The following is a 12911-nucleotide window of genomic DNA, read 5'->3' as shown; positions in this document are numbered from 1 at the left end:
CCTCATTCAATCCCTATAAGTTGGAGATAAGGCCAGAGGGTCCCTAGACAGGCAGAGATGTGCCCACGGTCACAGAGTGGGGTGGGGGGGAGATGGAGACCTTCTCCAGCCTTATCCCCCAGCGCCTGGCAGTCGGAAGCCCTGAGACCGGGGCTGCTGGGGACGTCCAGGCCCTCCTGGTCAGAAGTCTGAATTCCTCCGGCCGCATGCCTTCTCCTTCACCTGTCCAGGTCTTTGATGGGCGAGGGAGTGGCGGCCACACACAGCCCTGACCCTTGGACAACTTGGGCCCACTTTCTGCCCAGTGGGATCAATGTGGAGCCCCTGAGCAGCTCCTGGGGCTTCCCTGCCTGTCTCCTCCTCCCTGGTGGGGGCCGACGTCCCTTCTCAGGCTGGGGCCTCTCGCCCTGCGAACAGAGACCTGAGGACCCCCCATCCTGCCCCCCAAGCACACAGATGCAGGTACACACATGGGGACGGCACATCAGGGAGCAGCTCGCCTCGTCTGCAGGCTGTGCTGGAGCTTGGCCTGGGCAGCCCTGGGAAGCACCCACTCCACTCAGACTGCGAAGGCCTCACGCCCAGGAGCTGCTGGCTGCATCCCGCCCCCGGCCCAGGGTGGTCTTAGGGACTGCATCTGCCGCTGGGCCTGCCACGGCCCCTGCAGTGGCCCTGCTCAGCCAGCAGAGGAGAGTGGCTACCCACTCAGCGGCCTTGGTCTCTGGCAGGTGCTGTGCCATGAGCTGGCTGAGATAGGGCGTTGAGGTCAGAGGGACAGGGCAGATTTTATTTTGGGTATCGGTGGCCTCCCCTCAGGGTGCCAGGCCCCTGTACAGCAGGACAGTGCTCGCGGGCACTGCTGGAGGGGCCACCGGCTGCCGAGGGCCTGCACAGGTAATCCACACCCCATCCACCGGCCTGGCCCGGCTTGGGTGGGAGGAGGGGGCAGGGCAGGGGCCTTGGCTGGGGTCCGCAGGGAAACTGGAGACCTGGGGGGAGCCAGGGGATGGGGTGGCCCAGCCAGGTGTGCTGGGGGTGGTCTCAACCCCAAGAAGAGTATAAGGATTGTGTAGGGCCTGGGCCCGGGGACAGTGTGGGGTGGGCTTCCAAAGTCAGCGAGGCTGGCAGAGACAGGGAGGGGCATCCTCCACGCGTCTTGGCTCCAGCTGTCCTTGCGGAACGACCCCCAGAGTAGTGAAGGAGGGCAGGGATCCCTCGATCGGGGCCTGACCCCCCAGTGTGCATGGTTGGGGGTGGTAGGGCCCAAGGGACCTTGAACGTCTCTTGGGAGCCCTGAGCTGAACTGGGCCCCGCCTGGTGCCAGCTGGAGCTCCAGTCCACCCAGCCTCATGGGCTCCGGCTCTGCCAGTCTCCAGGTGGAAGCTGCTGACACAGCACTGTCCCAGCCCCACGCAGCTGCTGCCCCACACATCCTGGGTGCTTCTATGCGATCTGTAGGTCACGGTTCTTCTATCTCCTGTGTATGGGACTCTGGTTCCCAGAGCTGGGGAGCAGGGGCTGTCGGGAAGGGCCTCCCAGGCAGAGGAAAGATAGTGAGGGGAGTCCCCTAGCAAGGCACCCTTTGAGCAGTGGTCTCTCTGAGCCTCTCGTCCTCTGTGGTGGACAGGCACTGGCCCCCAGGTCCTGATCACTGCACAGTGGGCATTAGCGGTACTCAGAGAAGAGAGAGCATGGGTCCTTGTCCCCGAGGCTGGGCTCGATGTGGATGGTTCCTAGAGGGGCTGGGCGGTCAGGGCAGCGCCTACGGTGCCTCCATGACACCATCCACCCCACCTGCCTCTTGCAGCTTGGGTTGTCCACTCTGGTCCTGGCTAATTGCCCAGCTGTGGACCTTAAGACTGCCTCCACCCACTGCCCTCAGCTGACGTCCCATCCAGCTTGAGAAGGGAGACAGCACTGTCACCTGGATGCTGCCTCAGAGCTGGGCCAGAGTGAGAAAAGGTGGCCGTGACTTTTTTGAGTTTTAATACTTCTGAACTGCCATATTTACTCTGTCTTTTGGGATGTTGGCCTCTACCTATCCATCCATCCATCCATCCATCCATCCATCCATCCATCCATCCATCCATCATCCATCCATCCATCATCCATCATCCATCCATCCATCCATCATCCATCATCCATCCATCCATCCATCCATCCATCATCCATCCATCATCAATCCATCCATCCATCCATCCATCCATCCATCCATCCATCCATCATCCATCCATCCATCCATCATCCATCCATCCATCCATCCATCCATCCATCCATCCATCCATCATCCATCCATCATCTGCCCATCTGTCCATCCCCCAAACCTTCACTGAGCACCTCTTGGGTGCTGGGATGCGGGATGACCTCAAGGCAGATCTTGTCCCTAGAGTGCTCACTATTTTAGGTGCTGTAAAGTTTCTATCAGGCCAGTCATGTGTGCCCTGACTAGGCCACCACACACCTCAGCTCCCAGAAGCCGTGGGACAGGACAGAGTGTCTGAATCCAGAAGCCACAGGCCTGGGTCCCACCGCCCTATGGGAGGGATGGATGCAACTCAGCCAGTCCTGCTCCCGTGTCACTCCCCCAGTTAGCGAGCACTGAAGGGCCAGAGCACGGTCAGGATGAGCTTTATTGCACAACATGGAGGGGGCTGCAAGCGGGGGGCAGGGAGGGCACAGGGCCTGAACATCCAGTGCAGGCATTGGTGGCTCTTGACTGGGAGGTCCCTCGGAAGGTGCCCTGTCTCTACACAGGCTGTGCCTCCCTCCTGAGCTCTTGGCCTCTGTGGGGACAGTGCCTTTTGCCAAGCATCAGTGAGAGTCCCTTTCCTCCCTGGGCTGTGAGAGGCAGAGACCAGGGGGTCAGGGAGCAGGAGTGGGGAGAGGTTGGAGGCTCCACGGATAGAGGTTGCATCAGTGGCAGGTGTTGGAGGGGCGTGGGCTGCCAGGTGGGCAACGGGAAGCAGCTTCTTCAGCAGAGCTGGGGGTGGGCATGTGGCCGGACTCTCCCCTGGGAGCCTGGATGGGGAGTGTGGAGGGAGCCGCCAGTTTGTATCAGGAGAGCTGCAACACAGGTGGGAGGGGGCTCAGGCCGCAGTCCCAGGAGGGCGGTCCTGCCTCTCCCAGCCTCCAGCCTCTCTCTGGTGGCCACCCTGGCCCTGCCCACACACCCCCTCCCACTACCTGGAGCCACCCGCCTCCATCTTGGAGGCCAGCTTCCCCAGGCTGAGCTCTGGTGCCCTGTGCCCTGCTGGGGACTCAAGGCTGAGGGAATGCTTCCCATCACCTGTTAGTCTGCTAGCCTGGCAGCCCCCAGAGCTAGCCCTGGAGTTCCTGGGGGCCTGGACCCCCAGAGGTGGGCAGCCCAAAATGAGCCTGGGGCATACCCCTCTGGCGCCTCCCCAGGCCGACCCCTCCTACCTGGCAGAGCCCGTGGCGCCCAGGCCTCCCTCCTCCCCCACACCAGCGGCCTCTGGCTTGGCCCAGACAGCATTTGTCAACGTCCTTGCAAGCACGTGGCGCCCAGAAACCAGGGCGGGCGGCTTGGCCGGGATTGCTCCAGCTAGGAGGTCTGCGGGAAGACCCCATTTAGCGTAGCTCAGCGAAATTGCTCCCACATCCAGGCCAATCTACCTCTGATGATGCAGCCTCAGCTCTCTGAGCCTCTGGCCGCCACCTCACCACTGGCTCACAGCGGACGCGCCTGTGGTCGGGCCGGCGACGGCCCGGCGCCCCCTCACGCGTTTGCGGACGGGCGCTCTTCCTGCCCTCGTGAGTGCCTGGCCCAACACGTGCCCCCCACTTGGAGCTGGCCCATGGGCCTCCCGGCACTGGCGGTGCACACAGGCGGCACCTGGAGGCAGGCTCCAGCCCTCGTCTATCACCCACCAGTGACTCAGGCCTCTGTGGGCTCATTTCTAACCCGGGGTGACGGCATAGCCACCCCACAGAGTTGCTGCGGCCGACAGATGTGTCTGGAATGCACCTGGCAGGTGCCCCGTGCTCAGGAAACAGGGCTGTGCTGGCCAGGCAGTAACTCCTCTGGGCCTCGGGTCCTTCGGCACAACAGGGGGACCACGTGCCCACCCTGCCAGCTGACGGCTGTCCCTCCCCACCCCAGGGTGCAGCAATGCTTATCTCCACTGCCTCGATGCCCCCTGAGCCGGCTGGCCCCTGTCCTCAGGGGCCCCCTGGGGCCCCACCGCCCTTGATGCCCAAGCCTGGGAAGGACAACGTGCGTCTGCAGAGACTACTGAGGAAGGAGGCCCGGAAGAAGATGGTGGGGGGCGGGCTCTCTGCCCCGCAGGGAGCTTTCCGCACCTCCCTGTCCCCTGTGAGCGAGGCCAGCCACGACCAGGAGACCACGGCCCCACGCCCCTCCGAGGCCCAGCATGTGGTGGCCACCCTGGCCCGTGCCCCCCCCACGCCCGTCATCCAGCATGTGGTATTACCCGTGCAGAAGCCCTCCTTCTCCCTCAGCTTCACGCAGTGCAGGAGTCTGGCAGCTCACTTCCAGGCCCCGGGGCCCCAGCCCACAGCCCCAGCCCCAGAAGACCCCTGGCCCCACAGTGGCTTTGCCCAAGTCTCGGCCACCGCAGTGGGGGGCACCCACGTCAGCCAGGTGCACATCCAGCTGGTGTCGTCCCCACAGGCTGGGACCCCTGAGCCCCCTCGGACGGCCCCAGATGGGGGGCCTGGTGGCCACGACCAAGACACAGTCCCCTGCCCTCCTGGGACCCAGCCCTCGATCCCGGTTGCCCACATCCGCCCGCTTCCTACCAGGGCCCCAGCTGCCAGGCCCCGGCCTGAGGTGCCCCCTGTGCCCAAGCCGCCCCCCGGCTTCCAGGCCTCGGGGCCCAGAGAGGGCAGCAGCCGGGTTGTGGTACCTGTAGTCCCCACCTACTGCTCGCCGGTGCCCTCACCTTGCGGGCCAGCGCCTGCAGCCCCTGATGCTGAGCACCTGCAGGACACCCCCACGGCTGTCCCTGCCGCCGAGGCCAAGCAGGTCTCCAGCCTCCATGGGGCCTCAGCCTCCACCCCGCCGGCAGGCCCCCACCCCTGCCCTATCCCCAAAGTCGCGCCCAAGCCTCGTATCAGTGGCTGGACGCGCCTCAAGAAGCAGCTGATGCAGGAGGCAGAGGAGCCCCCGTTCCTGGGCCCGGAACAGAAGCCCAAGCTCACGGAGCAGGAAGTGACAGCCCCTGCCCACTGGGTGCCCCGGCCCCCCGCCTCCCGGGCGTCAAGGCTGTGGGACGCGGTGCTGTACCGTGTGTCGGTGGCCGAGTCCCGCGGAAGCTCAGAGGGACCCAGGGACGAGGGGCGCCCCCTGGCTGGCCTCAGCCGCCTGCCCTTCCTGTGCCGCCCCCACTTCAACGCCCGGAAGCTGCAGGAAGTGGCCACCCGGCCTCCCCCGACCATCCACTCAGTCCTGGAGTTGAGCCCCCAGCCCAAGAACTTCAACCGGACCGCGACCGGGTGGAGGCTCCAGTGAATGGCCAGCGGGGCGGCCCCAGGGCCCAGTACTATGGAGTGGACAGAGGGGACTGAAGGTCCAGTTGGGAGCCGCAGCCACTGAAGAGGGCCGCAGGACCAGATGGACCTGGGAGGGGCCGACTGGGGGCTAAGGGAACCTGGGGGTGGCTGGGCGGTCAGGGGGGACAGGTCCAGTGGATGGAGCATGGAGGAACAGGGAGGGGGGTGGGGCAAGGCTGGCAGCAGGTGGGGGCAGAGAGGGGTCGGTTTCTGTGTGCGGAGCGTGGGGGCTTTCAGTGTGAATGAAGCCCAGTGGGAAACGCCCACATCTACTGTGAGGCACACAGCTGGACAGACTGACCGGTGTGGAGGGTCTGCCCCAGTCTCCAGGGAAGCCTGGCAGGGAAGGAGGGAGGCCAGACTCAGCCTCTGGACACTCTGGGCTGTGAACTGTGAGGCTGATGGGAGAGGGGCACGGAGGTCCTTGGGGAGGTCTCTGGACTCAGGAGGGAAGCAGCGTAGAAAGGGGGCTGGCTGACCCACCCCCCCAGGACGTAATGGGTGCTGTGAACGGATCCTGGGACCCAGGCCACTAATAAAGTGTGTCACGCCATGGCAGTGGGTCACCTTTCTGACTACACCAGATGAGGGGGACGGTGCTGGAAACTGGAGCAGCCCCATTGGGGCAGGAGGCTGACACCCAGGTTCGGGCCCCTTTCAGACCCCCAGCGGGACCTGAGCTCCCAGGGCTTCATCCCATGGACTTCCTACGATGTCAGCCCTTCAGTGGCGGGGGACACCTCACCTGCCTACGGAGCCCAGTGCGGGTGTTGTGGCCTCTTCCCACAAGGGAGTTTGAGCTCCCCCCTCGGAGAAGGGCTGAGTGGGGTGGAGGCCTCGAAAGGAACAGGGTAGGGTCCGATGTCAGATGGGGTGGGGGCAAATCCCCAGGGGCTGGGAGACTGAGCAGTCCGGGTCCTGGCCAGCTCTGAGGCTGGGCATTTGGCCCTCCCAGGCTCCCTTGTAGCCTGTGACACGGGCAAGCAGGCCTTGTCCATGCTGCCACGTTCCCAGAATGGCCCACTTTACCCACAGCAAGTGGCCACTGCCCGAACTCACCAAGGGGGCAGCCTAGGGCACTGAGCCCTCATCCATGAGCACCTTCTCGTACTTCCCATGTCCGGTGGCCACAAATTTGTACCTCTTCCCAGACGGGGTGCTCTGTTGGGGAAGGAGACCAAGAGCAAAGGTGAGCACAGCAGAAGGGAGAAGACGTGCCTCCAGGAAGCCCTCCCAGATGTACCGAGGATGGTACCGCGTTGCTCTCAGCTGTCGGACCCACCCTCCCTGCATCAACCACGTTTAGGCGACCTTAATTGTGGACGAAGTCTTGGAGCCTCCTTTCTGCTCCCAGAGGTTTTTCTTGCTCATGTCTCCAGCTACAATATCCTGGGGACAAAATGGAGGGACATGTGACAGATGCAGACTGCTGACGAGGGGGCACTGGAAGGCCTGGGCCTTTCTCTCCTGCCTGGCCTCACCTGGCCAGGGGCCCAGGGCCTGCCTACCTGCCTCCCTGTATGAGAGCCCAATGGAGAGGAGGGAACCAGCCTTCTCCACGTGACTTTCCATGCTCGCGGCCAGTTCCCCTACAGGCCCCAGTGCTCCGTCTGCCCACCCTCTGCCCAGCCAGGTGATCTCGCCAAAGGAGCCCAGCCTTTCCCGGAAGGGGTCCTACCTTGCAGGAGGGGCCCTTGGAGGAAGACTGAGCCTGCACCTCTCCTGTCTCCCATCGGCTCTTGGTGCTTGCCACGGCCATGCTGGGCAATTCGATGGAGGGCTGGCGAGCGAGCTTGGGGTTCCGGCCAGCAGTCTGCGGAGAAGACAGAGCCCAGGACTGCTTAAGTGGAGAGTCACCTGGGACCATCAGAGAGGCTCAGTGAGCCCTTTTCCCACACAGACATTATCCTCTGTATCTCTGTATTTCCCCAGGAATGCTTTCCCAACGCAGGGTGGGAGCAAAGCACGCTGACAAGATGTGCGTCCCTCCATTCGATGCACCTGTGAAACACCCCTTATTCTGTAGAGCACAAGTGACATGGTGGGTTATGAGACAGATGGGGGCTGTCCTCATACTGCACGTGGCATAGGGCTGGGGGTGCATGGGATGAACAGAGGGGTGTTGGTTAGATGGAGGGGTGTTGTTGGATGGAGGGGTGTTGGTTGGATGGAGGGGTGTTGGTTGGATGGAGGGGGGTTGGTTGGATGGAGGGAGGTTGGTTGGATAGAGGGCGGTTGGTTGGATGGAGGGCGGTTGGTTGGATGGAAGGGTGTTGTTTGGACAAAAGGGTGTGGGTTGGATGGAGGGGTGTTGGTTGGATGGAGGGGTGTTGGTTGGATGGAGGGGTGTTGGTTTGATGGAGGGGGGTTGGTTGGATGGAGGGCGGTTGGTTGGACGGAAGGGTGTTGTTTGGACGAAAAGGTGTTGGTTGGATGGAGGGATGTTGGTTGGATGAGGAATAACTGCATGAATGGAGGAGAGACCCAGCAGAAGCAGGGTCCCAAGCATACCTCAATGGCCTGGGTGTACTGCTCTAGCCGCTCATCAATCTTGGAGATAGGCAGGGCTGGCTGGGACTTCTTCACACTGTTACTGGAGGGTAGGAGAAAGCTCATGCCCCAGGACTCCTTGCTTCACTTTTACACTCCACCCTGAGCCTCTGCCAGAGCTCCCTCAGCCTCCCAGAGCTCCACCCTCTGGGTTCCTCTCTTATCCCGCTCTTGGAAAACCCTGAGTCCTCGTCTGGAAAACAGTCAGACGTACCTCTTCTTGATGGAGCGGTTCAGGGACTCGGTTCTGTCAATGAGCTGTGGAGGGTGGGCAGAGATGTGAGCCTCCGGGGCCAGAGCAAGGCCTACACTCCACCCCCACCCCCCGCCCCAGTGTTTCTCCTGTCTGGATGCTGGGGAGGGGAAGGGAGGGCAGTGTGGGGCTGGGGCCACTGGCAGAGAATGAACAGGACTGCTCCCTATTCCGGGGCTGACGTGGAGCTGCTTCTCGGCTGGCAGAGAGGGAAAGGTGGCGGGCTTTGGGGTTGACCTACTTTGGTGCTGGGGCTCAGGGGGGGTGAGCCCTGTTCGGTGGTCTCCTCCAAGACCAAAGGGCTGGGTGTCCTGGGCTGCTGACATTTCTGGTGCTGGGAAGAGAACATCTGAGGTTATGGGACCTAGATGACCACCCCCTTTGTACCCCACCTGCCCCACCTGGGACCTGTTGGAGCCAACACTCTCCCCTCCTTGGGCCTCAGTTCCTTCCCAGTCCTGACATGCTTCGGTTCTGGAATTCTCTGCAGTAGGGGCTGACCATGTAAGATCACTCTGAGTGTGGGGGCTACATGGTCTACCGGTGGGGTGCTGGCTCCCTCTGGGCCAGTCCCACGAGGTCCACAGAGCGTGCAGGGAGCAGAAACAGACCGAGCCCAGACCCCAAGGGACGCCACCGTCACCTGCTCATCTGCCTCCTCAGCCTCCACTATTGCCAGACTGTCCTGGACGGTCACCTCTGGTTCTGGCCCCTCCTGGGGCTCTGAGCCAGGCTGCAGATGCAACCCCTCCAGGCAGGCTGTGGCTGGGTTCACCTCGTCGGCGTCCCGGTGACCGATGGGCCTATGGAGGAAGAGGGTGATCTGACTGAGGGCTATTGCTTGGTTTGAATCCCTTCCTGTTCCTAAGCCTCAGTTTCCCATCTGTAACATGGGGAGAGTCAGACTCCCTGAGCACCAAGGTGTCCTGAGACCCCAGCTTCTTTGAGGAAGTGAGTGCAAAGAACTAAGAGCCGGCCCCTCTCCCTGGGCCCCTTGGGGAACAGTGCCCACTGCCCCAGCCCCACTGGGCAGGTCACCCCCGTGCCGAGGCTGGACTTGGCCTCTAGGCTCTCTGGACAGGCCGCAGCCTCGTGTCTTGCTAGTCTTTGTCCACCCTGTGGCCTGGGCTGGCCAGCCCCTGGAGCCTGGGCTGCCCTGCTCTGTGTGGGGCGAGTGAGCCTCAGTGAGAAGGCTGCCAGGTGGGGGCCAGGTGGGGTCTGTGAGTGCTTTGGGGGCTGGTCAGCTGGGGGACAGGCAAGGGCAGGGGTCACTGCTAGGGCCACATCCCTGAGGAGAGGGGCCGACGGTGCTGGCTGCAGGGGAAGGGAGGCCAGCCCGCTGGCAGCCGGCAGCTCTGCATTTGAGCGGGACTGAACCTGGAGAAGAAGGTGGGAAATTCTCGCATTTTCCATGATTTCAGGCCTCTTGGTGTTTGTGCCAACCAAGACCCAGACCCACCGCCCAGGGTGGGCCGGGGTCCAGCCAACGGCAGGCACACAGAGGGCCCATTCAGCTGTGGCGGGATGTAGGGCCAGGCAGGTGGGGGTGCGGGGACAGGGAGGAGAGCAGGAGGTTCCACTGAAGAGGCAAAGCGCCCCCTGCTGTTGAGGAAAGGCTGCCGCTGGAGGGGGAGGGAGGAGCAGGCCTGGCCCACCAGCGGTGGACAGGCCACCCTGCGTACCCAGCCCCACTTGAGAAATGCAGAGTGTACACCAACTCCCAGAGGCAGATGGGGGAAACTGAGGCCTGGAGGGGTTGGGGGGCCGAAGGCCAAGCCAGAACCAGGGTCTCATCTAGGCAGATAGCTCGTGGGGTGTGGGAGTCGGCTTGTTGGATGGCTGTGCCACGGAAGGGTTCTTAGCTGTAGCTCAAGGCTGCCTGGAGGGGCTCGGAGGTGGCCCAGAGTGGGAGCAACACGGGTCTGGTGACATTCAAGGGAGCGGGGGACCCTGTCCCCCAGCTGGAGCTCCTGAGCAGAACTGGGACCCTGGGTACATGGGGGCACTTGACTGCAGAGAGCAGCTTGGACCCCAAAACTTGGGTGGGAGCAAGGCTGCAAGAGCAGCCCCCATCCTGGGCCCAGGGGCACTTTGGCCCCCACTCCCCGCCCGCCCCTGTTCAGACCGGCAAACACGTTTGCACATCTGGAAAGCTTGTCCCCCAGGCTGACTCTCGGGCCCGCACATCTGGAAATACCTGCTCCCCTCCGTGGGAATGGAGGCCAGCCAGCCCCGAGGGAGGAAGGGGCGGGCGGCGGGGGCCAGAGCCTCCGTTACGTAAGCCGGCCGCAGCTGGTCTGGACGGGGCCCAGGGCCCTGGGGAGCCCAGGGATGAGATCTCCTCACCGCCTCCCCCACAGCCCCTTGCCGGCCGCCCGTCTCGCTCTCTTCCTCCCTTCTCCCCTCTCACAGCCACGGGGGGCCTTTAGGGGGGCTGGCTGGGAAGGGGAGCAGCGGCCATTGCTCAGGCCCAGTTTGGGAGGCTTGGAGAGAACCCCCGCCTGGCAGCCCCATCTCCAGGCTCGACCCCACTTGCCTGGCCTCCTCCTGGTCCCCTTCTGTGCTCTCGCCCTCGGGGGGCTCCTCAGCCCTGCTGTGCCGTGGCTGCTGCTCTGGCTTCTGGCTCCAATCGCTGAAGCCCTCGTCCTCGTCCAGCTCAGGGGCCTCCGTGGTCTTCAGGCTGCGGCCGGGGGAACGGCACAGGGGCTGGGGCTGGGCCAGCGTGCCAGGCAGGGGCCCCCTCCCGTTCACCCCTCCCGTCTCAGACCCTGAGTGCCACACAGGCAGCACACGCGAGGATCCCTGAGGGCAGGCCTGTGTCCCCTCCATAGTCTGGAGCTTTCTGAGACCAAGGCTGTGTCTCACCCCATTAAGGCAGGGCTCCGCACCAACAGGGCTGTGTCTCCCCCATGAGCTTAAGGTTCCCCAAGAGTTGGGCTGTCTCCCCATTAGTTTACGGCCCCCAGAGACCTGGGCTGTGTCTCCGCAATAGGTCTAGGGCTTCCCCGAGAGCTGGGCCATGTCTCCTCCATTGATCTAGGGCCCCCCGAGAGCTGGGCCATGTCTCCTCCATTGATCTAGGGCCCCCCGAGAACTGGGCTGTGTCTCCCCCATCGGTCTAGGGCCCCCCGAGAACTGGGCTGTGTCTCCCCCATCGGTCTAGGGCCCCCCGAGAGCTGGGCAGTGTCTCCCCCATCGGTCTAGGGCCTCCCCGAGAGCTGGGCCATGTCTCCTCCATTGATCTAGGGCCCCCCGAGAGCTGGGCTGTGTCTCCCCCATCGGTCTAGGGCCCCCCGAGAACTGGGCTGTGTCTCCCCCATCGGTCTAGGGCCCCCCGAGAACTGGGCTGTGTCTCCCCCATCGGTCTAGGGCCCCCCGAGAGCTGGGCAGTGTCTCCCCCATCGGTCTAGGGCCTCCCCGAGAGCTGGGCCATGTCTCCTCCATTGATCTAGGGCCCCCCGAGAGCTGGGCTGTGTCTCCCCCATCGGTCTAGGGTCCCCCGAGAGCTGGGCTGTGTCTCCCCCATCAGTCTAGGGCCCCCCGAGAGCTGGGCTGTGTCTCCCCCATCGGTCTAGGGCCCCCCGAGAGCTGGGCCATGTCTCCTCCATTGATCTAGGGCCCCCCGAGAGCTGGGCTGTGTCTCCCCCATCGGTCTAGGGTCCCCCGAGAGCTGGGCTGTGTCTCCCCCATCAGTCTAGGGCCCCCCGAGAGCTGGGCTGTGTCTCCCCCATCGGTCTAGGGTCCCCCGAGAGCTGGGCTGTGTCTCCCCCATAGGTCTAGGGCCCCCCGAGAGCTGGGCTGTGTCTCCCCCATCGGTCTAGGGCCCCCCGAGAGCTGGGCTGTGTCTCCCCCATCGGTCTAGGGCCCCCCGAGAGCTGGGCTGTGTCTCCCCCGTAGGTCTAGGGACCCCGAGAGCTGGGCTGTGTCTCCCAGCAGCCCATGTCCCTGAGTGTGAGTGACCTGTCTCTCTGTGCTCTCCCAGCTGAGCTCCCAGGGCCCTGCCTTCAGGCTCCTTTCCTGGGCAGCAGGGTAAGTAAGCCCCTGCACCCTGTCCTCCACCTCAGGCCTCTGGTCCTGGTGTGGTGGGCGCTCCCCCACCCCTTAGCCTCTGCCTATTTCTTCAAGGACCTGGTCTGAAGGGCCGTGACCGCTGCAACACCCCACCCCGCCCAGAGCTGCTGACTCGGAGAAAATGGAACAAAACGGGGCCGGGAAGGGGGCAATATTGGAAAAACAGCCCAGCCCAGCCGTGGAGGCCTCCTGGGCCTGGGAGGAAGCGAGCCGGCTGGAGCCTGCCAAGTTGGACATGGCCTCCATGAGTCACCGGCAGCAGGGAGCATGGGCGGGGGGCTCAGGGGCCAGGGCCACGCAGCTGGGGTCAGAGTTGGTCCAAGCAAAGGCTGGGACCCCTTGAGGCAGCCAGAGCCTGAGCAGCCTGGAGCCTGGCCTGGAAGGGTTGCGTGTGTCTCTGGCCAGGCATCTGGCACAGTCCACAGACACGCGGGGCTGTGACGACCCTCACCCAGGAGCACTCCCCAGTCCTGCCCCTACTCCTGGCCAACCCCTCTCCAGTCTC

At 63.9% G+C, this 12911-nt stretch overlaps 2 protein-coding genes across 4 annotated transcripts in view; one reads left to right on the top strand and one right to left on the bottom strand.

Annotated features, from left to right (window-relative positions):
• Positions 1-827: 827 nt before the first annotated feature.
• PRR33 (proline rich 33) lies at positions 828-6583 on the top strand. Its single transcript, XM_033120125.1, has 2 exons — positions 828-894; positions 4121-6583. Exon 2 carries the CDS (start codon positions 4130-4132, stop codon positions 5489-5491), a length of 1362 nt encoding a protein of 453 aa, XP_032976016.1. The 5' UTR covers positions 828-894; positions 4121-4129; the 3' UTR covers positions 5492-6583.
• LSP1 (lymphocyte specific protein 1) overlaps positions 2613-12911 on the bottom strand; it is a 35189-nt gene continuing 24890 nt past the window's right edge. For 2 of the 3 annotated variants that reach the window (XM_033120126.1, XM_033120127.1), the window contains exons 3-11: positions 10872-11015; positions 8979-9138; positions 8577-8669; positions 8297-8340; positions 8044-8125; positions 7211-7345; positions 6844-6921; positions 6592-6693; positions 2613-3063 (exon numbers count right to left, since the gene is read on the bottom strand). In XM_033120126.1, coding sequence (XP_032976017.1) covers positions 6604-6693; positions 6844-6921; positions 7211-7345; positions 8044-8125; positions 8297-8340; positions 8577-8669; positions 8979-9138; positions 10872-11015 — 826 coding nt within the window. In that variant the 3' untranslated portion in view covers positions 2613-3063; positions 6592-6603. The remainder of the gene's footprint in view (positions 3064-6591; positions 6694-6843; positions 6922-7210; positions 7346-8043; positions 8126-8296; positions 8341-8576; positions 8670-8978; positions 9139-10871; positions 11016-12911) is intronic. The other variant, XM_033120128.1, reaches the window with a different exon arrangement.

The sequence above is a fragment of the Rhinolophus ferrumequinum genome, chromosome 11 (assembly GCF_004115265.2).
Source record: "Rhinolophus ferrumequinum isolate MPI-CBG mRhiFer1 chromosome 11, mRhiFer1_v1.p, whole genome shotgun sequence".
Classification (NCBI taxonomy): Eukaryota; Metazoa; Chordata; class Mammalia; order Chiroptera; family Rhinolophidae; genus Rhinolophus; species Rhinolophus ferrumequinum.
The sequence above is the reverse complement of the archived record's forward strand: the minus strand, read 5'-3'. Positions and strand labels throughout refer to the sequence as shown.

Excerpts from the sequence above, each read along its gene's own strand:
- PRR33 (XM_033120125.1), top strand. The coding sequence starts at position 4,130 with ATGCTTATCTCCACTGCCTCGATGCCCCCTGAGCCGGCTGGCCCCTGT.